Source organism: Dermochelys coriacea, chromosome 7 (assembly GCF_009764565.3).
Source record: "Dermochelys coriacea isolate rDerCor1 chromosome 7, rDerCor1.pri.v4, whole genome shotgun sequence".
Taxonomy (NCBI): domain Eukaryota; kingdom Metazoa; phylum Chordata; order Testudines; family Dermochelyidae; genus Dermochelys; species Dermochelys coriacea.
The window spans coordinates 106560919-106586412 of NC_050074.1; the positions used below are offsets into that span (position 1 = coordinate 106560919).

Consider the following 25494-nt stretch of genomic DNA (forward strand, 5'->3'; position numbering starts at 1 on the left):
TGGGAGAGCTTCTCCCATTGGCATAGCTACCTCCTCTCAGGGAGGAGGAGTACCTATGCCGATGAGAGAAGCTCCAGATAGGCGTCTTCACGAAGCATGACAGAGGCACCATTGCAATGCTGTAAGTGTCGACAAGCCCTGTTTGTTTGTACAGCACCTAGTTCAGAATCATAGAAATGTGGGGCTTGAAGGGACTTCGAGAGGCCACCTCTGTGCTTAGGCAGGACCAAGTATACCTAGACTATCCCTGACAACCATTCAACCTGTTCTTAAAAACCTCCAGTGACAGGGATTCCACAGTGTCCCTAGGAAGCCTAACTGCAAACCTAACAGAGCCTAATGACCTTTACAGAAAGATTTTTCTAATATCTAACCTCAACCTTCCTTGCTACAGATTAAGCCCATTACCACTTCTCCTATCTCCAGTGGACATGGAGAACAACTGACCATTGGCCTCTTTATAACAGCCCTTAATGTATTTGAAGACTGTTATCTGATCCCCTCTCAGTCTTCTTTCCACAGTGCTAAACTTGCCCAGGTTTTTTAACGTTTACTCATAGGTCAGTTTCTAAACCTTTTTTCATGTTTGTTGCTCTACTCTGAACTCTCTCCAATTTATCCACTCCTTTCCAAAAGAGTGGCGCTCAGAATTGAACCTAGTTCTTCACCAGAGGCCTTGCCAGTGCCAAGTAGAGCAGGGCAATTACCTCCTATGTCTTACATGTGACTTTCCTGCTAATATATCCGAGAATAGTAGTTTTTTTCGCAACTGCATCACATTGTTGACTTATATTCAATTTATTTTCCACTATACCCCCTACATCCTTTTTGGAAGTGCTAGCATCTAGCCAGATATCTCCCATTTTGGAGTTGTGTATTTGACTTTTCTTTCCTAAGTGCAGTACTTTGCATTTGTCTTTATTGAATTTCATCTTGTTGATTTCAGAACAATTCTCCAATTTGTCAAAGTCATTTTGAGGCTGTATAATGGAGCCACGATCTCACTTGGGGCCTGTAGACATTACTGTAATGTAGATTTAAATGAAGAAGTTCTATGTCTTTTACACTAGCATTTAAATACTATTTTGTATGGGTGGGGTGTGTTTGTTTGTATGAATGGTAAAGTTTCTTAGTGTGATCTTAGATGTGGCAGGAACTGTGAAAGAAAGGGAATTAAGGAGTGACACAGCAGAAAGGTGGACCCCATGATAGAAATTCAGGTAATCCATAGCTGGTCATCATGAATTCAAGTGAAATGTTCCCAAAATCAAACTTTACATGTGTGTTAGCTGTACTCTCCAACATGCCAATTTTCATATTTTTTATTTGCTGTGAAAACCACTTTTGCTCTCATAGTTTCCCAGTCAATATCATGATGATAAACCTTTCATAAACCACAGGGGGACTTTTCATTTTAAAATCACTTGACAAACATGCCTTCAATGTCTGCGCATTGCACAGTGTAATTACTTGCATTCTGTGAGCTGTTACTATCACCTGTTGCCAATACCATGAATGTTTAGATTTTTATGAATTAAGACTTAAATTAAATTAAATTAAATTAAATGGAATCATTGTTCACGGACAGCAAGTGAACACAATGTTTGGCTATTGAGTTTAAACCAAAAAGTGCTGTACTGTAGATTAGTTTCCCTTTCAAATAATTGCATATTGGCTATTGCAAGTTTCAAATGGAGTTTTCTTTCCATCACACATAACCAGGACCCCTTCATGTTGAAGATTCCCATTAACAAAATTCTGTTCAGGTTCTCTAATCTTTTCTTCATATAGCCCTTCTAAAATTGTTTGGTAACAGGCTGTATACTTCTCTATCAGACAGAGGAAATGCACTAAAATGTGGACAGAAGTCAAGAGATCATATAGGAGGAGAATGAATTCAAACTCTAGTAACTACAGAATACTTTACTGGGTGAGACATTTCATATTCTGATAGAGTTTGATGGAACTTCATTAAATTCAGCGGATGCCTTCAATAACCAAGATGTGAACTTTGTATTTGACCCTGTGTCAATCAATTCCATGAATTATAATCAATCTTCCCTAAATGCACATCAAGTAGACAGCTGGAGGAAGCAATCCAAGATTCTCTGCTTTTTTTCCTTCAATGATTGAGACCTATTAGAAATCCCTCACTTTTATCAACAGAATTTTAGTAGTTTATTAAATTATATGTAAGTGTCCTTGAAACTTACAATTTGCATAATACATAGCACATTATTTTTGACAACTATATATATATATATATATTTCTATGCCTGTGGTTTTATTACAGATGTAACATATGTAATAAAATCCCAGGCATAGAAATGTACACAGAGCCCAATGCTGAATGTTGTACAATGCACAGACAATTCCATGATGGATATTCAAGGCATATTGTATTTGTCATCATCTTTGAAGGAAGATTTTGTTTCCCATTGATGAGGGACATTCTATGCATCCAGTTTCAATTTTCATGACACATTAGAGCCCCAAAGTGACATTTTCAGTGAAGTAGCATTAATATTTTAGTGTCATCTATAAATTAAATTCCACAGCATCATCTACATAATTCCAAATGCCTTAATGCTTCAAAGCTGTAAAGCTGTATTTCTTGTAATATTTTGTTAATATTTTAGAATTTTATAATTATTAGAAAGGATGTCATGTAGATAATAAACCTTTTAACTTGACATCCAGTAAACAGGAGATAATGTTTGTTTAGTTTGAGAATTAAGACATTAATCTCTTAGGCACTCTAATGAAACCCCTTTGTATTAAAGTCAAGTCAGTGCATGCCTCTGTGTCTAAACATTTGTTGTAGTGAAAGCTTTTACTACAAACACACTAAAGAAGCTTAGACAGTGATGTAGTTCCAACATACTTGTTTTTCAGTGCTGTAATTTGAGAACAGTTATAGGAAAAACACAGTATAGAACAGATAGTCTCAAACATTTTATCATTAAACAGTGAGACAAAACAGACATTTTCTGGGTCTTAGATGATCATATCAGAACAAATCCATTCATTTTCCAGAAATTTGGTTAAGACTTTCTCTAGTGTATTACCTCCATTTAGCCTGAATTCTTATTGTTTTAGTATACGTAGAAGTACTAAGGGCCAATTTCTGCTCTCAGATATTTGCACACAACACCCATTGACATCAGAATTTGACCTGAATAGTTTCTGATTAAATATATTATACTGACGAGATCTTTATTTTCAAGGCTTTATCAGAGAGTTTTGGTGCTACATGTTGATTTCTGTGTTAATTGTTGTAAAGCAGCTCTGGGCACACAGCTCTTCACCTTGTTGTTTGGTAAAATGGGAGTCTGTTAGCATGATGACCTCCTTTTGACAAAGTGCTGTTTTAATAGCCACTGCACTGGATAACCTCCAAAAGCATGAAAATGACTGCTTCTTAGTGATTGTGAGCAGTCTTATTAACAGTCAGTCTTGCTTCTTCACTGTGTTTATGTATCATGACCTGCCATGTTCTCCAAGGAATCAGAGTGACGTGAATTCCTATAACCTGACCTGTGAGCCCCAGAAGCCATTTTTTCTAGCCATTGTCATATCTCCACTTCACATCAACTAAGGCTTTCAACTGAGACTAGAAGGCTGTTTTTTTTTCAAAACTGGCCACCCAAAATTGATTATAAAAATCACATTTATATGCACAAACTAGCAAGTGGGAACCCCTCAATGGAATTCTGTACCCAACTACTCATTTGTACAAACAGGATTTTGTGTGCAAAGATCAGACAAGCAGGTTTGAAAAATGTGGCATTGTTTGTTTGTCAAATGTTTCATGATGACATAAGCGAATTCTTACCTTTTTTGTTTGAGGATTTGAGGATTAATTTGTTAGGGCTAGTTTTTGCTGATATTATGGGATAATTTATTAATTTGGGGTCTGATTATGGACACAGAATTTACTCACATGAGTAAATGTTGAATATTATGTAATAATATGAAGGGCCTAGAGTCTGCAATAGGTGCCAAAAATTGAAATAAAAATATTTTTATTTTCCTATTTAAAAGCTACATAGAGAAAATAAAGGGATGTGTGAGAACATTATCTCACTAATTTTTTTTAATAGGCATCAGGTTTAATACAAACAAGGGGAAGTACTTTTTCCACACAATGGCAAGTTAAACTGTGGAACTCATTGCCACGGGATGTTGATGGCCAAAAAGTATAACTGGGTTCAGTGAAGAAAGAGATAAAGGACGGTATAGCTAGATATCTAAATATAAAGATATAAGGAACGGAAGCATGAACTAGCAGCATTATTGCAAATCAAAGTATATTAGTATATAAATTAGAAAGGTACAGCTATCATATTATTACATTAGTAACTCTAAAAATGCAGACCAAAGTCCTTCAGAAACAAGGAGTATTGGTACATGTCAGTGACTGGAGCTAACGAGGTTTGTTATAAATTAAAGGGGCTTATTCTTAATAAGCATTTAATCACGTTTCTACTTCAGAGCTAAAAACAAACAGTTGCCTCCAGTACTGGTTTGAATCACTGAATGTACTGGTTTTTAACTCCAGTTAGATAAGCTTTTACCCGGCTAAACCAAAGAGTTACTTTGAGATCACCTTATTCTAAACCCAGATTAATCATCACATCTCATGATTTACAGTTTCGTGGCCTCAATTCAGCAAAGCATTAACCCACATGCTCCATCCCTACACAGCATAGCACGTAAGCACATATGTAATTGAAGCATGTGGTTAAGTGATTTGCTGAATTAGGAACAGATTGCTGAAAGAGGGCCTGAGTGATTAACTTTCTCTTTCCCTGCATACCTTATATTCACTCTTTGTTTAGAAAAATGAGTGGGCGCTCAATCCTGACAAGTGTTCAGAACTCTGTTCCCAATCCAGGAAAATACTTGGATATCTGCCTAACTTTGAGCACTCGATAGACCCATTGACTTCAACAGGATTACTCACATGCTTAAAGTTAAGTATGTACCTAATGAGCTTTGCTGGATTTAGGACAGACTGGTCAGCACCTTGCAAGATTGAGCCATAGGCAACTATGGAGAAGAAACTTAAAAATCACCTTTCGTCCTTAAGTGCAAAGCTCTAGTGTAAAATGAAGTTAGCGTCTTAGATTCATAGATTCATAGATACTAAGGTCAGAAGGGACCATTCTGATCATCTAGTCCGACCTCCTGCACAGCGCAGGCCACAGAATCTCACCCACCCACTCCTACAAAAAACCTCACCTATGTCTGAGCTATTGAAGTCCTTAAATCATGGTTTAAGGACTTCAAGGAGCAGAGAAGCCTCCCTCAAGTCACCCATGCCCCATGCTACAGAGGAAGGCGAAAAAGCTCCAGGGCCTCTCCAATCTGCCCTGGAGTTAAATTCCTTCCCGACCCCAAATATGGCGATCAGCTAAACCCTGAGCATATGGGCAAGATTCACCAGCCAGATACCCAGGAAAGAATTTTCTGTAGTAACTCAGATCCCATCCATCTAATATCCCATCTCAGGGGATTAGTCCTATTTACCCTGAATATTTAAAGATCAATTACTTACCAAAATCCCATTATCCCATCTCCTCCATAAACTTATCGAGTAGAATCTTAAAACCAGATAGATCTTTTGCCCCCACTGCTTCCCTGGGAAGGCTATTCCAAAACTTCACTCCTCTGATGGTTAGAAACCTTCGTCTAATTTCAAGTCTAAACTTCCTGGTGGCCAGTTTATACCCATTTGTTCTTGTGTCCACATTGGTGCTGAGCTGAAATAATTCCTCTCCCTCTCCTGTATTGAAATCAAATACTCTAGTGCTGACATTGTAAAGCATGAGACTGAAGGCTAAGTGATTGTAATAATCTAAAAAGTGTCACAATGTGTTGCCTAGAAGATCTTATTACTGTTATTAAATGGAATTTATCAATAAATACAGTCACTAATTCTGTCACAAATAAACACCATGTATTTAATGGTCATTATTGTCATGGGCATAACATCATGAATGACACTCAAACCTCCAGTTCTGCAAGAGATTTTAAGCCTTTTTTTTAAAAAAATATCAAATATCATAAATATGCCAAAAAATTAACTTAACCTTTTAGGCTATGCCCACATATGTTGGGTCTGACTGTCCAATAATTTATTTTCACTAGAACAACATTAAGTAATATTCAGGAAAATATTTCTCTCTCCAGTTCTGCACCAGAATTTTTCTGGAGTCCTTTAATAAAGAATGCAAGCTGTACATTCCTTTCCAATATGTGTGACTTCAGAATGTTTATCTGGGTTACATGCTTTAACATTTTTTATCTTATAGGATTAATTTTGTGCTTCCTATAGGACCATTTTCAAAGATAAGATAGCAGATGGAAAATGGCATCTGATCGTAAATCACAAGAATTTTTGTTTTAGCTCTGAGCCACGAAAGGTTTGATATTCTGTTTATGACTAAGAGCTTTATCCAGTCAGACAAAATTCCCATTTAAGTCTGTCGGCCAGATTCTGATCTCATTTGACCAGATTCTGATAGCTTTACTAAGGCTGTGTAGTACTTTACTCTGTAAGGCGTCCCACTGAAATCAGTGGGACAATTTGTGAAGTGAACTAAGTATTAATAAGGACAGCAGACCCATCTGACCCACTGACTTCCGTGGAGTTACTCCTGATTTACTCTGATGTGTATGAGATAAGAATCCTGGTCTACTTGGACTTTGAAATCAAAGTCTGGCCTGTTGCCTGACTGAGAATTGGCCAGAATAAGAACTATAAAATATGTACAATACCATTAGTACAGTAAATGCAACCTCTGTCATAACAGTGGAAATGTTTGACAAAAATTTTGAAGAGAGTAGGAGACTTGTGGATTAATATTCTGTTTTCTGATTCATTGATCTAACTTTTCTGAGTTAGTGCATATGGAATTTCAGTAGGTAGGTTTGAACTTACCTTGTAATTACATAAGGTGCAAAACAAAGTATAAAAGTACCAATAAAGGTACTGATTTTCTTCGTTGCTCGTTGCCTCCGTCTCTTTTGTTCTTCTAGACAACGCTCTCGTACACTGTGTAACATTTAACACAAACAATAACATGAATCACAATACCAAATAGCAAATTTTAATGGTTTTACTCCTGGAATGATTTATAAAAGCCTTCCCAGAAAACATTCTAGTCATACAGGACACTACTATCTATTAATTCATTGTATCCCTTAACTTATATTTCTCCCCACCCCAACAATAATTACTGTAAGAATTTTTTTCTTTTCTTTTATAATGAGATTGGGTCAAATTCAGTTCTGGTGAAAGTAGCTATAACTCTCATTGGAATCAGTGGAAGTTGTACCTGCTTACTTCAGGCCTGAATTTGGCCCTTTCTGTTCAACAGAATTTGGAAAAAAACCAAAATGGTACATATGGAACACTAGTCTATAGAAAGAACGTTTTAAACAACATATTACTGGGAAGGAGAAAAAAGGAGATTTGAACTTCCCAAAGCGATAACCAATAAATATTTAGTATATTAATACCTTAGTTAAAAGCAATAAAAATGTAACTGGAAAAATACAACATACTGTGAAAGTTTTGTGTGACATTAGAAAGATCATTCTATCACATAGATATGAATTGTATGGCCATACGCTTTGTAATTACTTGTAAATTTCTGTGCATAATACTAAAAAAAAGTTGATGTAACTTTGCAAAACAGACAATTAAATATCATGTCTAAATAGCTATAACATCCTTAACCCTGGACTGAAACCTGCAAGCTTGTTTATACGGACTGACTAGACAAATAGAAAGAAATTAACTATATATTTACTTCAGTATAATATTTGCCATTTTAGCACATGAACTGCTCCTTAAAACTCACATTGGGCCGGATCTGGAGGTGTTTTCTGAAATCTTGGTTCTATGAGCCACCTATGAGTTGCTAAGGAGCTCGACTCAGATTGAAATTAATGTGAGTGAGGATCCTCAGCACTTTCTGAAGTGGGCCCTCCATTTTACTTGGCAAAACTTCCACTGAACTCAATATCAATTTACCTAAATTAGGAGTGAGTGTATTTAGGATCCAGTTGAGGCCCATTCTGCACATCTATACATGGAGAGAAGAGCACTTTCTCAGGGCTGTTACATCTGCACTGTGCATGTGGGTTGAAAGGGGCAGGGAAAATGCCCCATCTCCCTCACTGTCCCAACTAGCATGACTACATATGCTACAGCAGGTACAGGGCTGGCAAAGGTACGTTCCCTCTTGAGCAAGGGAAACCAGGAGGCAGACTGGGGCTCCGAGTCAGTCTGTTCCCTCTGTGCTCCTGGGGCAGCAACTGGAAGCTGTTCCATGCACAGGACTAATGGCAGAGCCACCATTGATCCTAAGTTAGGACCTCACAGTCTGAGCCAGGAGCAGCATTTCTGTAATTATTGTTTATTAATAATTTTATTGGTTTCAGAGTAGCAGCCGTGTTAATCTGTATTCGCAAAAAGAAAAGGAGTACTTGTGGCACCTTAGAGACTAACAAATTTATTAGAGCATAAGCTTTCGTGAGCTACAGTCCAAATGCATCCGATGAAGTGAGCTGTAGCTCACAAAAGCTTATGCTCTAATAAATTTGTTAGTCTCTAAGGTGCCACAAGTACTCCTTTTCTTTTTGCAAATAATTTTATTGTAAATGCATTACTGGTTCTCAGTTCCAAACATGTATACAGTAACAGGCATAGGGCCTACTACCATCTCCTCATTCTGATATCTCTTAAGTCTAATGGAACCACAAAGATTTTCATTATCATCTAAGTGTCTAATTCTTTTTTGAATCCTACTAAATTGTGTGCTTCATTGCTACCTTGTGGCAATGAGTTCCAATGCTTGTCATGGGTTTTGTTAGAGAAAAAAGATTTCCTTTTATCCGTTGGAAATGTATCCTTATATTGTCAGCTCCCTGGGCATCTTCAGTCACTGTTTTTAAAACAAACATACCAAAAAAAGGTATCTTCCTCCCCTGAAATATGTGATCCCCACCCCTATTCCTCGAAAAAATAGTCCTGCTCAGAATGGGGAGAATCATATCTCAACAATGCCCCATGTTCAAATTCTCTTTTTGTTTTATTTTTTGTTTCTGTTTTTCCATCTCTCCAAGGGTAGAAGTTGAATTTTTATACCTTTGGGAAAAGGTTCCACTGGAACCTAGGATTTGCTTTCAGTCCTGAAGGAACTGGGAAATTGGATTTTAAATATGTGGCTTTTTAGATATAGACTATCCATTTTAGGTTTGTAGAAGTTTTTGCTTCCTCTTTCCCCTGTACAGCTGGACTCATGGCAACTGAGCCACCTGGCTTTATAGGTGAAGGGACATAATCCAAAAAACCACAATTCCCATCAATTTTTTTAACTCTCTAAAATATTTTTTCTCTGTGCTATGTCGCATATTTGGAAGATTTAGTATTCAGGTTTTATTAGCACTCAACTGGGACACTGCATATCTCACTCAAGACTTCCACACTGGTGAGTAACACAACCATCCCAAAAGCATGTGATAAACACATCACATAATATATTTTCTTTCACTCTTTTTCTTAGACACATATACATGTATTTATGTGTATATGTATATTTCCATATGAAAATACACTTATATGTATATTAGGGCTGTCAAGTGATTAAAAAAATTAATCAAGATTAATCACACAATTAAAAAAAGTAATTGTGATTAATCGCGCTCTTAATAATAGAATGCCATTTATTTAAATATTTTAGATGTTTTCTACATTTTCAAGTATATTGATATCAATTACAATTCAGAATGCAAAGTCTACACTGCTCACTTTATATTATTTATATTATTTTTATTACAAATATTTGCACTGTAAAAAACAAAAGAAATAGTATTTTTCAATTCACCTAAAACAAATACTGAAGTACAATATCTTTATCATGAAAGTTGAACTTACATTAAATATAAAAATGTAAATTTTTAGAGCCTGCAATTCCACCCAATCCATTTCTTGTTCAGCCAATCACTCAGACAAACAAGTTTGTTTACATTTGTAGGAGATAATGCTGCCCACTTCTTGTTTATAATGTCACCTGAAAGTGAGAACAGGCGTTGTAGCCGGCATTGAAAAATATTCATGTGCCAGATGTGCTAAAGATTCATATGTCCCCACATGCTTCAACCACCATTCTAGGCAACATTCATCCATGCTGATGACAGGTTCTTCTCGATAACCATCCAAAGCGGTGTGGACTGACGCATGTTCATTTTAATTATCTGAGTCAGATGCCACCAGCAGAAGGTTGATTTTCTTTTTCAGTGATTCAGGTTCCATAGTTTCCACATCGGAGTGTTGCTCTTTTAAGAGTTTTGAAAACATGCTCCACACCTCATGCCTCTCAGATTTTGGAAGGGACTTCAGATTCTTAAACGTTGGGTCGAGTGCTATAGCTATCTTTAGAAATCTCAAACTGATAACTTTTTTGTGTTTTGTCAAATCTGCAGCAAAAGTGTTCTTAAAATGAACATGTGCTGGGTCATCATCCAAGACTGTTATAACATGAAATATATGGCAGAATGCAGGTAAAACAGAGCAGGAGACATACAATTCTTCCCCAAATAGTGCAGTCACAAATGTAATTAACACTTTTTTTTAATGAGAGTCATCAGCATGGAAGCATGTCCTCTGGAATGGCAGCTGAAGCATGAAGGGGTATACGAATGTTTAGCATAGCTGGCATGTAAGTCCTTGCAATACCGGCTACAAAAATGCCATGTGAATGCCTGTTCTCACTTTCAGGTAACATTGTAAATAAGAAGTGGGCAGCATTATCTCCTGCAAATGTAAACAAACTTGTTTGTCTTAGTGACTGGCTGAACAAGAAGTAGGACTGAGTGGACTTGTAGTCTCTGAAGCTTTACATTGTTTTGTTTTTGAGTGCAATTATGCAACAAAAAAATCTACATTTGTAAATTGCACTTTCAGGACAAAATGATTGCACTATAGTATTTGTATGAGATGAATTGAAAAATACTATTGCTTTTGTTTATCACTTTTACAGTGCAAATATGTATAACAAAATAATATACATTTTGATTTCAATTACAATACAGAGTACCAGATATATGAAAATGTAGAAAAAAATCCAAAATATTTAATAAATTTCAATTGGTATTCTATTGAGTGTGATTAAAACTGTGATTAATTATGATTCATTTTTTTAATCGTGATTAATTTTCTTGAGTTAATCGCGTGAGTTAACTGCGATTAATCAACAGCCCTAATGTGTGTGTGTACACACATATACATATGTTTTGATAATGATAATAGAACTGCACTCATAACCTACCTTTCATTAATGTTTCTTCAGATCACTGAGATAATTAATTAAGGAAATATCACAACTATGCTATACTATGTTGGAAAGCTGGTATAAAGCACTTCATTCTAGAGTGGAAAGTTTATGAGATACTGGACTTTCAAATAATCACAATGTGATATATAGAAGCTAATTTGTGGGGTAAGGGAGGAGAGAGAGATTTCTAAATTTTCTAGCCATCTACTCTGGCATATAAGGCAACATGGCTTTATGAGTAGAGAGATGAAAAACAATAGTAATAAAAAATTTAAAACATTTTAAAGGTGTGCCCTAAACAAACATATGATCATGTGAGGTGTTTTAAAAGTTTTTTTGGCACTCATTTTGGATGATCTTCAAAGATTACCTGTTGCTTTACAATTCAGGAATAATGTGACCATCCTTTCCAGCATTATACACCCTTGCATGTACAGCTATATATATTGGTACATAAGGTCCCGATCCTGAATTATGAACCACAGGGGGATGTGCGGACATATTTCTCAATGCAGGATTGTGGCCTAAATATATTCCATCCAAAAAGAGGAATTGGGCACCGGCAAGTCAGGAAATGCTAAGTAAAGGACAGACTCTCAGCTTGAACTTTGCATCCCCATTCACATTCCTTAAGATATAGTCTCAGATAATGCAATAAAAACTGGGCTTTTGTATAAATCTCATATGCAGGCCATATACTCTACCATATTGTACTGCTGTATAACACAGATGGTCCAAGATTTTGGGAAAAGGATCGAGTGGGAAGAACCCCTTTGTATGCTGGGGTTCACCATCATTTTCAGTACAAAAAATTAACATTTATAGACCAGATTAAGGAGGCAGAGGGGAAAATGAATATTTGTTATGGAGAATGAGAGGTAGACAGAAAGGGAGGGGGACAGAGAGGGACTGTGGGTAAGGAGAAAGAAACTGGAGGACAGACATTATGGGGAAAACGTAGGTAGAAAAGGGGTGATTGGGAGCATGGAGGATGGAGAGTAACTGGTTGAATCAAATGAAGATTGAGAGATGTTGGGGTTACAGTATTAAAAAAAACTGAAAGGACTCTGTGTGTAATGATTAAGCCTTGTATTGTGCCTACATTGTAGCTGTCTGGAGCTCATACTGTCTTTTTGTTAGTAGTTTGTACAGTGCCTCATAATGGTCTCTTGAGTATGTTGGATGTTTGAAATGACTGTATTTTCCATATGTAGTGAGCAACAGGTGAATTATTCAGGTCTTGCCAAACAAGTGGCAACTAAATATAAAGACTAGATGACACCATTAAATCTTTGTGCCTCCTATTTAACATCTTTTAATAATTTCTAAGGAACTTCCTTTCTGTGGTGGGGGAGTTCTTGCTTTTCTTTCCTTCTCTGTCTTTATTCCCTTTTGTTGTCTCATTCAATTGTCTTCTCAGATCCAGGTATTTCCCACTTTTATATTCCTGCTATATTTTTTCATTTCCCAATTTCTGTATATTGTTTTTTTCTCTTCCTTACTTGCTCTACATATCTGTTTCACCATACATGTGTTGTTGCTGTTAATAGAATTATTACTGTTATTAATATTGAGCCTAGGACCCATAACCAGGGATTCTTGAAGTTTATAGGTGTTACAGTAAGAATAATAAATGCGTTATCTAGTGAATGAGGATTAGCTGGAGATACACAGTATATTCAGGACAAATTCAGAATAATATTATAGGAGTGAAAAGTAGTTCATGGTTATGTGTGTTATAATTTGGTGATGTATCAGATATAATTGGTTTCTAACTTGGTTTCTAACTGTGGACCCAGAATCCTATGTTAAAAACTGCAGTTCAAAAGAGTTCATTAAATATATGATGTATTTATATTGTTTTATTCCAAAAAGGGTATTTCCTACCTCTGAACCTTTTTTAAACTGTTAGAAAATAACTACCATATATTATTTTTAGTTCACCACTGCATAAACTGTCAGAATATAACTGCTATATTCTGTATTTTGTTTTTCAATTTTCTTAACCAACTAAATAGCACTATTTTGAGGAGAGTAAATAATAGTGCTGTCCCTTAAAAATTGCAGATTGCTTTAGATAACTGTAAAGTAGTTGCAGTATTCAAGATATTTCCCACAATAAATATCAGAAAGCACAAGGGAATATGGCTGATACTAAGGTAACACTGTCCAATTATCTTGTTAGAACTGGAAGATTTTGGGGATTTGGAATTCTAACTCCCACAGACTCCTTTAAAATCCCATCCTACTTTCTTAGGTCTTGATCCACAAGATAAATCAATAAGAGAACTTATGTATTTAAAGTTATGCATCTGCTGACGTGCTTTGCTGGACTACCATTTTATAGACATATGCAGAGATAAGAGGGTTTTTTTTATAGGCTTCATATCATAGGAGCTGTTCCAGTGTATAACTGATTCATATACAGTAATTCCATCCATTTGTTACAGCAGTGCTGGACAGCACAGCTACAGATCAAAGTCAGCCAATGTTTCTGTTATTTGCAACAGGATTTTTTCTATGCAATGTTCAGGAATTTGATATAATGAATGGATTATAATTATCACTAATGGACATGATGTTCTCCATGTTATCTTATCAGTTTGCAAGATAAGGTGTGTAACATGAACAACCACTTTGGATCAACCCCTGGTAACTAGAAACCATTGTTTCAATGTTTTAGTGCAGAAACATCCTCAAGTTAACCTAGGCTAGAGAAAATCACAATAAGTTGTATTAGCAATGAGAAAATTTTTCACAAAACAGAAAATGCTTTGTTTAGACACTTATTTTTTTTGTCTTCTAAATATTGTAGAAACTATTTTAGGGCCCAATACTGCCAAAAGAGTCAAGAACAGCGATGACTATTTTAATTGGTCCCAATGTTGACTACGGCACTGCTTATGGACGTAACCATTACATCTGATAGTGTTTGCAAGAAATAATACAAAGAACTATTTGGCTATTTTTTAATTAACGAAATGGCACATATGGTAGGGGAATCCTTATTCATAGAATCATAGACTTTAAGGTCAGAAGGGACCATTATGATCATCTAGTCTGACCTCCTGCACAACGCAGGCTACAGAATCTCACCCACCCACTCCACCCATAAACCCCTAACCTATGTCTGAGTTATTGAAGTCCTCACATCATGGTTTAAAGACTTCAAGGAGCAAAGAATCCTCCAGCAAGTGACCCGTGCCCTATGCTGCAGAGGAAGGCGAAAACCTCCCAGGGCCTCTGCCAATCTTCCCTGAGGAAAATTCCTTCTTGACCCCAAATATGGCAACCAGCTAAACCCTGAGCATGTGGGCAACACTCACCAGCCAGACACCCAAGAAAGAATTCTCTGTAGTAACTCAGAACCCACCCCACCTAACATCTCATCACAGACCATTGGGAATATTTACCGCTAATAGTCAAAGATCAATTAATTGCCAAAATTAGGCTATCCCATCATACCATCCCCTCCACAAACGTATCAAGCTTAGTCTTGAAGCCAGACATGTCTTTTCCCCACTACTCCCCTTGGAAGGCTATTCCAGAACTTCACTCCTCTGATGGTTAGAAACCTTCATTTAATTACAAGTCTAAACTTCCTGATGGCCAGTTTATATCCATCTGTTCTTGTGTCCACATTGGAACTGAGCTTAAATAATTCCTCTCTCTCCCTGGTATTTATCCCTCTGATATATTTATAGAGAGCAACCATATCTCCCCTCAGCCTTCTTTTGGTTAGGCTAAACAAGCCAGGCTCTTTGAGTCTCCTTTCATAAGATAGATATTCCATTCCTTGGATCATTCTAGTAGCCCTTCTCTGTACCTGTTCCAGTTTGAATTCATCCTTCTTAAACATGGGAGACCAGAACTGCATGCAATATTCCAGATGAGGAATATTGCTATGAAGCTATGGATAAGGGAGTGATTTATGCCTGAGAGTCTCATTAAGGTCAGCAGGAGATACTCCCTTATCTGCCCTACATCCTTAGTTGAAAACAACCCTAAATTGTTACTTAAATGGAAAAAGAAAAGATTTTCTGAACTAAAGTTTCCATTTCTCTCTCATCTAAGTCAACTGCAACTAAAGCAGGCACTAAAGATGGGTGAAATCCTACCCCTTCATCCCTTTGGTGCTTGGGGACCCACGGCTCAGCAGTACCAGAAATATGACTCATGTTCTTGTCCCCATGAAGGGAGGATCTTCACCAGTGGGAGGAAGCTGTCTTGTCCGTCTGGAGCTCAGCTGCTAGCTAGCTGCAAGCTGAATATCCTCTCAGCAGGGGGAGCCCTGATGTTTGTCTTTTCGGGATAGAGGCTGAGGATGATCAATATCAAAGAATGTCACTGCAGATGACTGGACTGGAATGGAATGAAACCCTTTTTCCATCCCACCCAGAGCTCCCCATCCAGACCTCTTCACCCCCAGCCAGCTCTTGTCTCCTCCAACATGTTCCCAGACTGATGACTTCAATTCAACCCACTCATAGCCAGGTCTCCCAGAAAGATCTCTTCCTTTCCACCCCACTCCCAGCTCCTCTCTTTGTCCACCTCCAGCCAGACTCCCAGTCAGACCTCCTTTCCTCACCCCAGCCCCAGTCAGACCATTTTCTTCCTTCCCCCAGTCAAATGTAGCTCTAGACAGACCTGTTCCCCTTCAATCACTTACTGCAAATAGCCAGACACACTTCTGCTAGATCCCCCAAGCCAGACCAGTTCCTCTCGCCCCCCCAGCCCAATCAGCCAGACCCATTCCTCCCTACTTTTCCCCTTGCCAGAACTCACCCCTCCATCCATTCCCACTCTCCTCAGCCACCCCACTCAACCAGACCTTCTCCCCAGCCCCAACTAGCTGGACTCCCTACATCCTAAACTAGGACACTCTCAGCCAGACCTGTTCCCTTCCACCTCCACCCACCAGACCCGTCTCCCCATGAGGGTCCCCAGATAGACTTGAATACCTGTCCCCCTCAAGCAGATCACTCTAGCCTGACCTGCTCTCTTCCATCTCTCCAGCCCCACACCTATCCAGCTCCAGCCAGACCTGGATTCCTCAAGAATTTGGTCCTCTCTCTTCCATCCTGTCTGCCTCCTCTAGCTACATCTGTTCCCCTCCAAAACCTCTCCCTCTCTGCTCCCACGGCCAGGCATCTGCCCCTCCGCCAGACACACTCAGCCAACCAGCCTCATTCCTTTCCTGACTATTGGCCATGGGCTTCTTCCAACTAGGCTTCCTCTCCGCCAGCCTCCACTACCCCCTCCCCTCCCTTTCTTACGGACCCGGGAAGAACCCCCAGCAAAATCTGCTTCTCTCCAGACTTCTCTACCCGGCCAGATCCACCCCCTACCATCCCCTCACAGATCCCCCCTGAACTACTGCTTCCTCACACGCTGCAACTACCCTCGTCTGAACCTCTCCCCCCCCACACACACCCCCACTCCTTCAACCCCCCCATGCTCATCTAAGAATCGTTCGTCCCATACCTAGGCAGGGTGGGCTGATGGAAGGTCTCTGGGGCAGATTTAACTCACGTTCCCTTTGTTGGCCAGATGAAGGCTGGCACTGAATGCTCTCGTGTGTGGATTTGCACCCAGGTATTCACTCGTGTTTAGTGGGTGCCTACAACTGCCTGAGCATCTTCCTTCGAGAAGGATAAAGTTACTGACTCCGCGCTGTCAATGCAAGGCTCGAGCAAAGGAATGACATTCGGGGCAGAAGTTTCTCGCTGTACATTGCCAAAGTTAAAGGGCCGGCTGATTTTCAGTTTAATCCACCTCCGGTGGTCCCCAGGCACGTTTTAGACTGTCGATAGCAAAGCATCGGCACGTGCTCGTCGCTAAGTCCGTTTTCGGAGCCAAAAGGGCGACATTCAAAGTACTCTTTGCAGTGAAAGTGCCGCCCTAGCCAAAGCCCGCTACTCCTGTTTACTCCACCCCAATGCAATTCCCTGGACATAACAGCACCAGGGGCGTTAAATGACATTGCTTGCCATTACCTCATCTCAGGGTTTGTTGGCAGTGAATTTAACAGCAAATGTGCGCGCAACGCAAACAAGCATGCTGATTGTAAGCAGACCAGAGCTATATTTTAGAGATCCTCCTTCTGTCCTCTCCTCCCCAATACCCTCCTTGCCTTCCTTGTGATACAGATCGGATCCTATTTACGATGCTGAACCCAGTCCTGCACCTGATCTGGCTTCCTTTTCATTGCGACCGCCTCATTCACTGAGCATACAGGCCATCTCCTTACCTGGGATGGATGTCCACCAGCAGCACCAGTGTCTGCATAGTAATCACGTCAATCCTTTTACAGTGAAACCGTGCCACCTTCAGCACTTTTAGATAGGTGAAACACAACACTATGAGGGAGAGGAGGAAGCTGAGGATGTGAAAGATCCCAGTGAAAATCCCAAACTGTGTCCTCTCCTCTGATTTCTTGTTCCACAGGGTGCAGGAGGCATAAAGGTGATGGAAACCCACCCAGGAGAGAGAAGCTGCCACTATGGGGAAGGACACAGAGTGTAGCCACGTGTAGCTCAGTATCAGAGCAGCATCTTTGTAACGCATTTTGGAATGGTAACTGAGAGGGAAGACCACAGCTATCCATCTGTCTATGCTCAGCGCTGCCATGCTTAGCATGGAGTTCGTGGTCAAGAAAGTCTCCAGGAATCCCACCGTGTGGCAAAACCGATCTCCCCCCGGTTGATTCTTGTAAATGATCCCAGCCAGGGTCAGGGGCATGTTCAAGACGGTCATCAACAAGTTGGAGAAGGTCAGGTTGAGGATAAACAATCCCGGGACCTGCTTGCGGATGTCGGCGCTGTACAAGAAGCAGATCAGCACCAACACGTTGGACAGCAATGACACGAGGATCAGGACCACAACCAGGAAAGCCAGGATCACTTCCCAAATGCTCATGGTGCGTCCATTCACAGGAGAAACGTTTCCCAAACTGCACCCAGCGGGCACCCAGACAACATGGTGCGAGGTACTCTCACCTCCGCCTGCTCACACTCCGGCATGCCCTCGGTATTTTTAGAGGAACTGCAATTCCCCCACCCCACCTCCGCTGCTTCTTTCCACGTCAAAGCTTTCAGCGGCGCGCACAAAAGCACTGGGAATGTCCGTCAAACGGCGAGGAGGGCTTAAAAAAACCCATCAGCAGACTGAACCACTGTCTCCACTCCTTCCCTCCAAAAAGGGGCAGGTTGTTCTGAGAAACGGTTCTCCTGAGATCCCTAATTATTAGTCCCAACAATTCACCGAGTGCATCTAGAGCCTCCCTCTCCCCCGCGCCGACCCCTTTCAGGCTGAAGCTAACGTGCTTTTAGGATCACAGGTAAAACCCCGATTCGTTGACTAAAGCATGCACACTGCTGGTGCTTCGCAGACATTAATGGGTCTCTCGTCCCCGCCCCCCACCCCCGCCTCGCCCCTTAGAAAGCTGCAAGAGTGACTAGACTTTCCTCAGGAAAAATCCCATGCTTCTATGTAATCGATTTAGCCATTAATTTACAAACAACAGACACTTAACTGGGTTCCTAAACTCCAACATTTTTCATGAATTTCACTGCATCTGTTTGCACAATCACTAGTGCTCGGCTAAGGCACAGGATGGATTAGTTGTGCTCAAAAGGAGGGTCAGGATAATGTATTTTATTACTATTCTTACCGTGTGATAGGGATACAATAATAATTCTATAGCTTATACTTCTTTTCATTCATGGATGTTTGAGCAGTGTGTACCTTTTTGTCCCCTTTTTAGAAAGGGGGAAATCAAGACACAGAAGGGTAAAGTAACTTGCCTCAGTGTCACAGAGCAGGTCAGTGGCAGAGGAACAGGATCCAGGTCTCCTGACTCCCTATGCAAAAAGAAAAGGAGTACTTGTGGCACCTTAGAGACTAACAAATTTATTAGAGCATAAGCTTTCGTGAGCTACAGCTCACTTCATCGGTAGCTCACGAAAGCTTATGCTCTAATAAATTTGTTAGTCTCTAAGGTGCCACAAGTACTCCTTTTCTTTTTGCGAATACAGACTAACACGGCTGCTACTCTGAAACCTGTGACTCCCTATGATAACATTTGCTTCATCTTAATCGTCACCAGCCCCCTGTAATAAAAGGTGAATGACTCCTGTGTGCGTGTAAACAAGATGCAGCCTGGCAAAGACAAATGGAACCTGGTAGGAACTATATGCAATTAATTGTTAAAATTAAACCTGTTTTGTGTCCTGATTTTTAAATGGAAGGAATTAAAAGAATTTTCTGGGTAGAGGTTTCCTTTCCTATCACTTTAAAATTGTTCTAATTAAAATGCTTAAATGTTGCAAGCAAGCAATGCTGCATTCTGAACAAGGCAGTCAATTCTCAATACTCCTGCTATAAGAATTCAAAATATACCCTGCTGCAGGTTTATGGTGGCTTAATAAGTGCATAGTACAATACAGTGTGCAGGGACTACATTTTTAAAAGGATTTTTTACTGCTTACTTCTATCACATGCACAGTACAGTTCATGGTTGATTTACAGTGTCTATTCATTTTAAAAATACCCAACCTCTAATTCACACAGTAAAAGAGCTGTCACCATCCACTGTATCAACGGCTTGTGTATTAGTAAAGGGCCCCATATTCTTCCATCCAGATGTTTCTTGCTTAATACAGATCTAACAAAGAGAGAGGAAATTAACCTACTAAGCCACGTGAACATGCCATTAAAGTTCTTGGACTCATTTACCTCTAATATTGGTCAGCGGACACAGGCCCTTTACCTAAACAAAAGGAAAACTGGGAATCAAATGGTCCAGAGTGTAAAGAGGCCCTAATTTCAAAGTGGTCTCCTGCACACCAGGACAAAAGTTAAGCATCCTTGTCACAGGGTGAACTGTGCCTGTAAGGGAGTAAGACTCTAATTTCAGGTCTGTGGCTGAGTCAGCTGAGCAACGGTCATGTGACAACAGCCTGTGGGTAGTGCCTCCTGTCAGGGGGACTTTTGCTCAGTTAGGGGAATAGTAGGGACTGGTGAAGACCTGGCATAGATGTCTCCACTGGGACCAGGGTGGGACCAGCATACCTCCCTGCCTGGCTGAAGCAGGAGAATAGGAATAGACTGATGGAGTATGACAGCAAGAGACCCAAGATGAGCAGCACATTCCAGAGTGTCTCCATAAAGAGACCTGGAGAGACTCCTGGTGTGAGAAACCGTGTGTCTGAAGCTGGGGCATTCAAGGTAGCTGTAGTGCCTTGGGAAAGGGGCCAAATGGCCTGGGGATGTGCTGTTACCAGGCTGACTGGGAAGGAGTTAAAGAATGTGGGAATACATTCAATTGCTTCCTCCCCAAGTCAGCTGCTCATCCACCTGCCACGTGTGTTCCAGGATTAGTACTGCAGGGCAACTCCATGAAGCAGTGTCCTCCACTTCTCTGCCTCAGCGGCTGCAATTCCCCTTTGTTTCAGAGAGCTGTGGCAGGTGGGTTGATTTCAGCACTGAAGGAGGAGGAGGGGTGGGACGGTAATGGGATTCTGTGGAGCAGAGGGAGGATACCACAGGAAAGGGGGTCTTTCTGAGAGTGATAGAAATGGGAAGATAATGTGTTGGGGCTACATGAGAGACAGAAGAGGGACATCAGGATCAGGTCTGGTGGGAAGGCCTGGATGCGAGCAGGTCTGGCTTGACTGGAGAAAGATGTTGCGTCAGTCTGTCAGGAGAGGCTGAGTGGGGGAGTGGGTTTGGATGAAGGAGACAGAAAAAGAAAAGAGACTTGGGTGGTGATGGTGGGGAGGATGCATCAGTCAGGGTAGGGTGGGCTGGCAGTGGTAGGGAACAGTAGGTCTGCAGTAAGAGTGGGGTTGGAGTTTGAAGTAGGGTTTTTCTTTTCAGAGATTATGTCCTCAAATTTTGGACCAGATACACTGTTTCATACCAGGAACAAAGATTGAATGCTTGCTTTAATTGCAAAATAGAACCCAGCCTTAACTGTGGAATCACTGCTGCTGCTCCTAATGTATTCTGCAAGAAAGAAACAGAATTCCTAACAGCTTCTAGGAGCTATTAATATTAAACAGGGTACTGCAGTGTTGGAGGGACAACCTTTGGATGAGACATTAAATGAAGCTGTCTGTGTAGGTGCTACCTATATGGCATGGGTTATAAAGTGCAGAGGAGAAACCCACTGACCTGCTGACATTCCCTCTGCTGGTAGGGTATGTTCTAATGTCCAAGGAAGCGTAGGCCATTACTACTATTTAACTTGACAATTCAGCTAATAAAGGTTAGTGAGCACTTCAGGAGTAACTTAGGGTGAGGTAAATCCTACTCCCACATCAGCAGACCAACGTGTAGAGGAAGCATGATGCAGGGAGTTCACCTGCAATGGGGGTAGTGCAAAGTGGATTGATGACTATAGGCATCCACTAGCCAACCTCACCCCGTGTACTGGGAGCACAGAAGCCATGTGGGCTATTGAAGCTGAGAGGCTTCTAAAGCAGGTGTGGATTGGCTCTGTGGCCTTTCTCTGGCATGGAGGGGAAAAGCACGTCATTCCCCAACCAACCAGAATAGCCTCATTTATAGCACACTTCTGAGTTCATATTTACTTTCTGCTGGCACCCTCAGAGGTGCGAGACAATCCAAATGGGCGAGGAGAGGGTGGGATAAGGGCCTCATCTCTCTCTGCACCAGCTGACAGACCCGACCACCAGCAGAAGATGAGTGCATGTTAAGTGGTGTGGTAGCAGGCTCATTCCTCCTTCATGCCCAAGAGTTCTTGGGGGTGTTGTCTATAAGGATTCTTGGGATCAGAACCTGGGTCTGCAAAGCCTGGGAGAGCTGACATTCCCACATCACTACTAAGAGGCCTTGCAGTGCTACCTCCAAGGGGCACTGTGGCGCTTAGGTGCTGCACAAAGTACTGCCCAAAGGGTCTGGAGGGACAGCACCCTGCGGCCCTCTGAATGGCCATGCTCGCTACTGAACCCTGGAGGATGCCGCAGGAAGTTGCCTGGGTAATCATGCAGATTTCCGGCAGCCTGACACTCCAGACCTCATCTTTTTCTGATCTCCAGCCTCTGACCCCAACCTGACTTGGATCCTGACTCTTGCATCTGGATTCCAGCCTAGTAACAATCTCTGATCTCTGGCCTCTGACCCCAGCCTCACTCTGACCCTGACTCGTCCTTAACCGTCCTAGCTTTAGTGATTACTATGATCACTACTTGCTGACTACTGCTTTGCGACCATCCTTGACTTGTGGACACCAGCCCAGATGTGACTGCTAGGTCAGGCTGCCTGTGCACCTGTCCCTTACATTGTGTCTCTGATGTGTCCTAATGAGGTAGTTCATCTCTGTGTCTACCCACTAGGGCTGGACTTATCAAGCACAAAAAAAGCCCTCTGTGTCTTATCTTCTTTATGCTATGCTCATTACTATGGTATCTGAGCTTCTTATTACAAACCCTAAGTGATATGGATCCCTGATTCTCTTTCCCTACCTCTCCCCATTAGTAAGTTGTTACTGCTATTATTATTATTATTGTGGGAAAGCTGTTGTGTGAGTTTTGCATTTTGTCTGAAAGCGGTGAGGTAAACATTCCCTCATGTGAAGCATTCCTAGGTTTACTACTTCAAAATCTATTGAATTCACAAACACATTCTTTGTTATAGCAGATTAATTGTTTAGTTCCAGAGTAAAGAAACCATCCTTATGTGTAAGGTCTAAATGATATATATTTACAGCAAAGCTATTGTACTCCAATTGAAAGTAGAGATTTCAACAAAGAGCTGAGGTTTGCTGTCTATAGTTCACTCAAATTCCAATACATATGATAAATTGCTGAAGCCCAGATACTGTGCATACTTGTTCTCCCTTTTAGGTATCTCTGCAGCTGTGGGCTTATTATTTACTGTCTTTGGATTTAGCAGTTTATTGCTAAGAGGCAGCGATAGTATTCACAAAAAAGTTTATATTACATGTAGAAGGGAAAACTGTGCTGTGACTATCCTGTTATTGCAGAGGCAATAATGTGCTGTAAGACATGATTGTAAGTTCCTTAGGGAAGAGACTGTACCTTTTATTCATCTGCAATATATCCATGCTGCCATAAAAATATTATGAATATCTAGAACTATAAGTCAACTATTTACCAGTGACATCTGAAAACATGGTAGATCTTGATTGAGGGGATCAACAATTCATTGGCATTTAATATATTATAATAACATTATAATAATAGAACAATGTCTGCAGCTATGTGTTTGTGCACCGTGAGGGTCTGATCTCAGTTGGAGCCACTAGATGCTATTATAATATCAATAATAACTAATCATTAATGTGCAACTGTACACCACATATTTTTTCTTGTGATTGGCATATAATTAATACCTTTGCTATGTGACAATATATCATAATTATTTTGAGGGTCCCACATTCTTTACCTAGACATCACCTTAGCTATATAGCAGAACCACTGTAGTATTTTGAAACTTGCCTGGGCAAGAGGTTAACTTCTCACTCTTCACAAAACCATTTCCATAACATTTTTGTCTATATTAGGCACTGGTCTAAGGCATGAGGCTAATTAAATCTGTGTTATTTAGGGTTCATTACTGGAGTTTAAATGTTCTTTGATCTTCAAAAGCCTTTGGGGGGGAAATGTAATTGGATTATATCACTGGTAAATAAGTTGCTCAATGCAAATTAGTGAATTTGGGTCCTTAATAGTACAATTTAGGAGACTCTTTTTTTGAAAATGTGGCCCTAACTGATTAAAACCTCTAAGCCACTTCTTCTACAAGAAACTAATGTTAAGTGTCTAAACAATTGAAAAAAAACAAATTAAGGCTCTCCACTGAAGAGTTCATTAAGATTAGATGTATTTCAGTAGGAATGAATATTGCAACTTGGAAGTTCCTTTTTTGGTCCCACTTTCATGTTCCAAATGCATTTTGCCCCACCACTTCTCCTCCTCCGCTAACAATGTCAGAAACTTTACAAACAGGTACCTTTATATTTTGATGAACATAGGCAATTGCTCACTTTATAGCAGCAGCAGTATCTTTGCCAGTTCAAATTTCGCCAGCGTCTCTCAGACATCAGAATATCTGGAGATGGTGTATGGGCATTTCCTCTGGCCTCCATTTATGATCAATTAAACTGCACTTGTTGTCAAGTATCAGGGGGTAGCCATATTAGTCTGTAATTTTCACTCCACGCATCTGAAGAAGTGGGTTTTTTACCCATGGAAGCTTATGCCCAAATAAATCTGTTAGTCTTTAAGGTGCCACTGGACTCCTCATTGTTTTTGTAAACTGTACTTGAGTTACAGTTTCATTATTCTGATCATATAATATCAGATGATGTGTATTAACTCTTTTCAAATGAGCTGAGTAAGATCCTGATTCTGTTGAGACAATGGTAAATTCCCATTAACTTCAATAGGGGCAGAATTTTCACCTTGGTAGTATATCTACAACAGATAACGAGTACTGATTTTCATGTTGCCTCCATCTTGCTTGGTGATGAATAGATTTAATGGGGCAGAGAGCACAGATGAATATTCCTTTTCTCAGATGAAAGGGTCAGAAGCAATGGAGAACGCTTCCTCCTCTGTTTGTGCAAGGACTTACATGCTGGGGTACTACAATAGTGGAAGTGCTGTGAATCTTCTGAAAAGCACTGGCAAGTGTGGGAGAGGAAAAGGCAAAAGGAACCTCCTCTCTTTGTATGCTCTTTTCAGCTTGACACTACACAAAACCTACTTAGCAGGTAGCCTCTTCAATGGGGATGGAAAGGTGAAGAAGACATGGTTCCTTGATTCCCCTACTACTATGACCAGCATAGCTAACATGGGGCAGAGGTGAATGAATATTGCACCTTCTTCAAGTGTGTTGTACTGGCCACAGTCCCTCATACTTCCCCAACTGATAACTTTATAAACTGAAATATGTGTCTTAAAAAGAGATGCATGACTATTGAGTAGAATGATTTCCATCCTATTTCCCCTTCTCCTGTGTACTGCATTGTTCTGAGAATATCACTTGTGGACTATAGCCTGCATTTGAAATTAATTTTTAAGTTATCAGAAGCCACTGCTTTCTCAGAAGCCATTGCTTTCTGAAACTACATAGAGAACCCTTTCTGTTTTTCACT

General features: G+C 40.3%; 1 protein-coding gene across 2 annotated transcripts in view; it reads right to left on the reverse strand.

Annotated features, from left to right (window-relative positions):
• GPR26 (G protein-coupled receptor 26) overlaps nucleotides 1-18800 on the reverse strand; it is a 30051-nt gene extending 11251 nt beyond the window's left edge. For both annotated transcript variants that reach the window (XR_006282832.1, XM_038411046.2), the window contains exons 1-2: nucleotides 17599-18800; nucleotides 6947-7060 (exon numbers count right to left, since the gene is read on the reverse strand). Coding sequence is in view for 1 of the 2 variants with exons in the window: in XM_038411046.2 (XP_038266974.1) it covers nucleotides 6947-7060; nucleotides 17599-18266 (782 nt within the window). In the remaining variant the exon portion in view is untranslated. The remainder of the gene's footprint in view (nucleotides 1-6946; nucleotides 7061-17598) is intronic.
• Nucleotides 18801-25494: the final 6694 nt, after the last annotated feature.